The sequence below is a fragment of the Lolium rigidum genome, chromosome 3 (assembly GCF_022539505.1).
Source record: "Lolium rigidum isolate FL_2022 chromosome 3, APGP_CSIRO_Lrig_0.1, whole genome shotgun sequence".
NCBI classification, from domain to species: domain Eukaryota; kingdom Viridiplantae; phylum Streptophyta; class Magnoliopsida; order Poales; family Poaceae; genus Lolium; species Lolium rigidum.
The window spans coordinates 396568501-396575072 of NC_061510.1; the positions used below are offsets into that span (position 1 = coordinate 396568501).

At 44.0% G+C, this 6572-nt stretch overlaps 1 protein-coding gene across 1 annotated transcript; it reads left to right on the plus strand.

Moving 5' to 3' along the window:
- The first annotated feature begins 1243 nt into the window (after positions 1 to 1243).
- LOC124697711 (putative disease resistance protein At1g50180) lies at positions 1244 to 5761 on the plus strand. The gene is made up of 3 exons (XM_047230254.1): positions 1244 to 1970; positions 3915 to 4390; positions 5642 to 5761. The coding sequence occupies exons 1-3, from the start codon at positions 1244 to 1246 to the stop codon at positions 5759 to 5761; spliced, it is 1323 nt and encodes a 440-aa protein (XP_047086210.1).
- The last annotated feature ends 811 nt before the right edge of the window (positions 5762 to 6572 follow it).

Consider the following 6572-nt stretch of genomic DNA (forward strand, 5'->3'; position numbering starts at 1 on the left):
ATCATTGTATTGAAGTACATAGTAGAGAGATTAACCACATAGCTACCGGTACAGCCCCGAGCCTCGATGGAGAACTACTCCCTCCTCATGGGAGCAGCAGCGGTGATGAAGATGGCGGTGGAGATGGCAGCGGTGTCGATGGAGAAGCCTTCCGGGGGCACTTCCCCGCTCCGGCAGGGTGCCGGAACAGAGATCCTGTCCCCCAGATCTTGGCTTCGCGATGGCGGCGGCTCTGGAAGGTTTTTCGTATCGTGGTTCTTCGCCTCAGGGTTTTCGATCCAGGGACTTTATATAGGCGAAGAGGCGGCGCAGGAGGGTCGAAGAGGCGGTGGCACCATAGGGCGGCGCGGCCGGGGCTCGGGCCGCGCCGGCCTGTCATCCGGGGCCCATGTGGCCCCCTCCGGCAGCTCTCGGGTGTTCCGGATGCTTCCGGTGAAAATAGGAACCCGGGCGTTGATTTCGTCCAATTCCGAGAATATTTCGTTACTAGGATTTCCGAAACCAAAAACAGCAGTAAAACAGGAACCGGCACTTCGGCATCTTGTTAATAGGTTAGTTCCAGAAAATGCACGAATATGACATAAAGTGTGCATATAACATGTAGATAACATCAATAATGTGGCATGGAACACAAGAAATTATCGATACGTTGGAGACGTATCACATGCCACCTGATCAGATCGGAAGAGGATCAATCACCGCTAATTGAGCCCGCATTCATGGTCAGTTTATGTTCTTGCGGATCACCCCTCCCTCCCTCCTTCGTCCCCGTTGAAACCTCGCGAAATTAGGTGCCAAATCTGTCACACCTGCTCCAAAAGCCAAATTTTTCTCGGAAAACTTCTCCCGCGATCGAGTTGTTCTAGTGAATTCTAGAGTAGTCCAAGTTATTACTTTCATAGTGGGTAGTAACGTATATGTGGTTTTATGTATTATATTATTTACTATGTTCTAGACTCACCTTGTTTGCACAGTGTGATGTTAGCTAGTTACTGCCACCTTACTCTATTTTTCTCATTTGTTGTCACGCCATATCACCAAAATATCTTGGGGTGTGTGATGTTACTACCTATATTATTCCCACTATAAGTAGTTTAATTGGATACAAATCTTCATGACTTGTACTAGTTTAGTAATTGTACATAATTTATCTCTAATAAAAACTACCTTCCGAAAATGTTCCTACTTTACTTTTTTTGTGAAAATAAAGGCTAATCAAACACCATCTCCCAGGCAAGGAGGAATGGCAGAGTCCGCTGTTAGAACCGTGGTTGGGAGTGTGGGCAATCTTGTTGTTCATGAGACCAGATTCTTATGTGGGGTCACTGTTGAAGTGGAGTTCTTGAAAGATGAGTTGATGAGACTGCAGGCCTACCTCAAAGATGCTGATGAAAAATGGAGGTCAGGCAACGCTAGAGTTGCTATCTTGGTGAGTCAGGTTAGGAATGCAGCTTATGAAGCTCAAAATATCATTGAAGCTGCAGATTACATGGAAAAGAAAAACAAGCTCGATAAGGGATTCATGAGTGCTATTTCAAGTTATGCTCGCCTACCAAGTGACATGGCCACCCTTCATAAAATAGGTGTAAGGATTCGACGTGTAAGAAGGAAGCTCAATGAGATATTTCAAAGTGCAGAACATCTGAAAATTGATATGTGTAATACTCATGTAGTTGTGAATGAGTTTCCACAAGATTCCGGACTTACCCACCAACACTGTGAAGATGATGTTGTCATGGTTGGTTTTCAAGATGAGCATGGAGAAATAGTAGACCAGTTAGTTGATGGTGAGAACATGCTAAGTGTCATCTCCATAGTTGCCATGGGTGGGGCGGGGAAAACAACACTAGCTAGAAAAATTTGCACCTCATCTAGAGTCAGACAAAACTTCGACATTGTTGCATGGGTGACTTTATCTCAAACATTCAAGGGCATTGATTTACTCAAGGATATTATGAAACAAATAACAAGCAACACATATGATTCAATTGATCAAATGCAGGAGTATGAAGTGGGAAAGAAGATCAATGATTTTCTATTACAGAAGAGATACTTGGTAGTTCTCGATGATGTGTGGAAAGAAGACGCGTGGTACCAACTAAATAGAACAGTTAAAGCCTTTCCTGATGCTTCTAACGGTAGTAGAATACTGCTAACCACAAGGAAGGTAGATGTTGCAAAACATGTAGAAATGTCAACCCATGTTCATGCTTTGAAGCATTTAGATGAAGAGAAAAGTTGGGAGCTATTTCGTAGCAAAGCTTTACCATCATACTCGACGGTCTGCCATGCGTGACGTGGACGAGTTTGAAAAACTTGGGAGAAAACTAGCAAGTAAGTGTGACGGGCTGCCACTTGCACTTACAGTTTTGGGAGGTTATCTATCAAAGAATATGAATACGCAATCATGGTCCGATGTGTTGTTGGGTTGGCCGTCCACCACAAATGTACATTCGATGAGAGACATACTAGCTCGCAGTTACAAGGACCTGGCAGATCCTCATTTGAGGTCATGTTTCCTCTATCTTGCTGCTTTTCCCGAGGATTATATTATAGGTGTCTCTGTTCTAGTTGCACTATGGATAGCAGAAGGATTTATTCCACAGGCACAAATACATGACCAGGAAGAAATAGCACGTAAGTATGTAGCTGAGCTAGCTCAAAGAAGCTTGGTGCAAGTTACCGACAGAAGCAAGGCACTTGGATGGATAGAGGAACTGAGGGTTCATGATATTTTACATGATTGGTGTATAGAAGAGGCAAAACAAGACGGTTTTCTTTATGTCATTAAAAAAACTTCAGGTCTTTCATCTCTTTCAACAATTTTATATTTTAGTAGTATTGAAACCTTGTTGATGCCACTCCTAAATAGCCTACTTTTATTTATGCCACTAGTATATGCAAGGTAAACCATTTCCTATTACTGTATAGAACATTTAGTTTCTCTATTTGATTTCATTAACTGTCAATTAGAAGAGCTCCATTAGCTAAATTATGTTTTTTTTAGTTTTTTATAGAGAAAATCATAAATTATACTTGTAAAGTCAATGTTGTACTATGCGTAAATTTTATTTGCTTAATGTATCTCTTTTTCTATTTTTGATACCCAAACAGACAAAACAGTGCGTGCTAGCTAGAAATCACATAGTGAACATATAAGTAATTGCATTTAGCGGCAAAATAGTTTCGGTACACTCTTTACATTTTCCAAATTTTTACAGTTTTTCTGTTAATAACATAGAGATATGTCAGTTACCATTTTTTTGGATAAAGATGTCAGTTACCAATGGCATGTAGAAAAATTATTCTTTGATATGAGGCAATTATGTTGTCTCTTGCTGAAAATTGGCAAACAAAAAATATTGCAGGCCAACTTACCGCGCCATCAACTGATATCATGACATCATATCATTCTTCTTATCAAGGCTTCAATGGTCAGAATTTGCACGCACCGCCTAATCTCCGAGCTCTAATTGGCTTTCAACTTCCACCAATATATCTCCCTAAACTCACATTTCTTCGAGTTCTTCACGTTGAGGACTCAAAAATAAGGGGTTCGTCCAGTGCAATTAGTGGGTGCATTCACCTAAGATGCCTTAGATTCATCAGATGTAAAGATGTGACTCTCCTTTCTTCAATTGGACAACTCCTTTACCTCCAAACTATTGATATGACTGACACACACTCACTAGTACCAAAATCTATGTGGGATATCCCTTCTCTAAGGCATGTTCACCTCTGTGATGGATTTTCTTCACCAAGGGGTGTTCAACAAATGGATCTCCAGACCTTCCGGTTATGTATTTTCCCTACTAATTCGAACAAATATTGCAATCTTGACATGATGATGTTTCTGCGCCAAATGAGTCAACTAACAACCTTGTGGTTGAGTATACACCCGCGCATGACTGCAGAAATGATAAATATATTTGCACACATGCCTTGCCTGGTTGATGTTCACCTCTCACAGTTGAGTGATTTTGATAAATTGCCTGAGAGCAATCACCTCCCACAAAACCTAAGAAGTTTCAATCTATCTTCTTATGCCATTAAACAAGACCCGATGCCGGTGTTGGAGAAGCTTCAATGTCTTATGGTGTTGAAGTTGGAGGGGTACACTGGACGAACCATGTCATGCTCCGCCCTAGGTTTTCCTCGTCTGCAGATCTTACAACTCTTACGTTGTCCGAACACTGAGGAGTGGAAGATCGAGGCCGGTACCATGCCAAGGCTTTCCCACATGATACTCGAGGGGTTCCCTAAGATGAGGAATCTCCCCGAGGGTTTGCTGCACCTTCCATCCCTCAATCATTTGGGACTATACAAAATGCCCTTGGTTTCTGTTGGAGATGACAAGACGTTGAAGGAGCTGCAACAGAAAGGATGTGAGGTAACTATATATTCCCTTGGTCCCTAAGATGAGCAAACTGCCTGAATGGTTGCTGCACATTCCATCCTTCGATTATGTTGGAGATGACGCCATGTTTAAGGAGCTACAACACAAAGCATGTGAGGTAACTTTTTCACATGTCCCGTCCTGGCCCCCTTATCCTAGTTTATTATATTTATATGGTCTTTGATTTCACTGACGTTGTCCTCGTTTGGTACACGGATGGATCAAGATGTCTGTACTTACTAGTGTTCTATTTTATTTAACTTGTTCTTGGATTCCCTCTGTGTCTTTCCCAAATGCCTTACTTGTTTGCTTGTCTGGATGATACTACCTTATGCTCTTTACAATTTGCAGGTGAGTAAAAAGTGCTTAAGCCGCATTCTTCGCGATGGCATGCAACACATGAATGCGTTACTTTCAAAGGATGGGTTTGCTTTCTTAATTCTGTAAATATCCGTCTTGCGTGTAATTGTGTACCAGTCAGTCGATGTATCCATCTTGTTTGATGAAATAAGCATATTTTTTCTTGAATTCAGTGTAATAAATAAGAATGTACACCAATCTATGCTAACTTGTGTTGCCTTTAAGACGATGTTGTGTACTCTCTCCATACCGGTTTATAAGCACATTTCGAGATTTGAGAAGAACTTTGACCATTAATTTGGTTAATAAGATATGAAATATTTACCACAAAAGTTATACCAGTTATACCGTTGAAAACTTCTTTTGCATATGAATCCAATGGTATAATTTTTGAGGTATATAAATTATACTGTATTTGGTTGACCAAATTAATGGTCAAAGTTTTCTTGAAAAACGTAATAGGCGAAAATGCGTTCGCGCAGCTGATCTCGGGCGTTGTGGATATCTGGGCCCTTGCATGGCATAGGGATGTCCATCCCTGGGTCCCACGATTTTGACTACCCACTTTACAAGATTCCCTTCTCTAAATACACTACCAATTGAAAAACTAGCACAACTTTCACGTAATAAATTCAAATGAATTTTTATTTTCATATTCGACTTCCTCGCGATGAGCTCTTCAAAATGAGTCTAATATTCAATATTTTAAAAGTTATTTTGTAAACTGCATCTATAGAGTTCTCTATTACTGGGGCATACAGTCCGGACACTACGTCCATGTAGTCCTGCGAAATATAGTACTGATTTTATCAAGTCCTTCCAAATTTGTTTGAATGGTACATGTAGTATTTGTGAAAAGTACTTCTATTTTTGTACATATGACAGCTGCAGATTTCCTTTTCACGTGGGAACCATTGGCACGAATCTCGAAAAAGGCTGAATAGAGACAGTGGCTATGATATCAGCTTGGCCCGAGATCAGCTGCGGAATCTGCGCGTCCCGTAATAGGCCTATAAACCGGTATGAAGGGAGTACCTCTAATATGCAAAAAAAAAGGACGATGTTGTACTGTACATCTATTTCGGATTTCTGCAATGGCTTTGCCTACATGTTCATGTATGTCTTTCTATTTTCCTTCACGTCGAGCCCTATCTTGGCGAGTAACCCGGATCAATCCATCACTCCGCGCGCGCGTCATGGTGATGGAAACGCGCATCCGGCGACGGAGGCGCGCCTCGTGGGCCGACCTCCCAGAGGACATGCTCGGCGACATCATCCGCCGGCTCCCGTCCATCGCCGACCGCTCCCGCCTCCGCGCCGCCTGCCGATCGTGGCGCGCCGCCTGGCGCCGCCAGCCGCACCCGCCAGCGCCGTGGCTCGCCGTCCCGGGCCACTGCGTCAGCCTCCCCGACGGCGCGATCCATTGCGTCGCGCCCCTCCCCGAGGACGCTCGCAATGCGCGCTGCCGCGGCTCCTTCGGCAACTGGCTCGCCCTCGTCCCGCTGGAGTCGTCCGGCGCCGCCGCCCCCTTCCTACTAAACCCCTTCTCCGGGGCGAGGATCCCGCTGCCGCCGTGGACGGAGAAAGAACACATCTGCAAGATCGTCATGTCGTCCTCCCCGGACTCGACCTGTCTCGTCGCCGCCATGGTCGTCGATTGCACGGTCGACTGCGACGATAACCGCAGGAGGATCGCCGCGTGCCGGCCGGGAGAGGGACGCGAGGGCGCCTGGTGGCCGGTCTCCCTGGCGTTTGACCTGCAAGACATCGCATTCTACGAGGGGAGGCTGCACGCGCTTCCGTCATGCGACGGACT

Coding starts and splice junctions, on each gene's coding strand:
- LOC124697711 (XM_047230254.1), top strand. CDS start 1,244: ATGGCAGAGTCCGCTGTTAGAACCGTGGTTGGGAGTGTGGGCAATCTT. Junction 1,971..3,914: donor TATTATGAAACAAATAACAA/GCAACACATATG, acceptor GCATGACTGCAG/AAATGATAAATATATTTGCA. Junction 4,391..5,641: donor TGCAACAGAAAGGATGTGAG/GTAACTATATAT, acceptor TACATATGACAG/CTGCAGATTTCCTTTTCACG.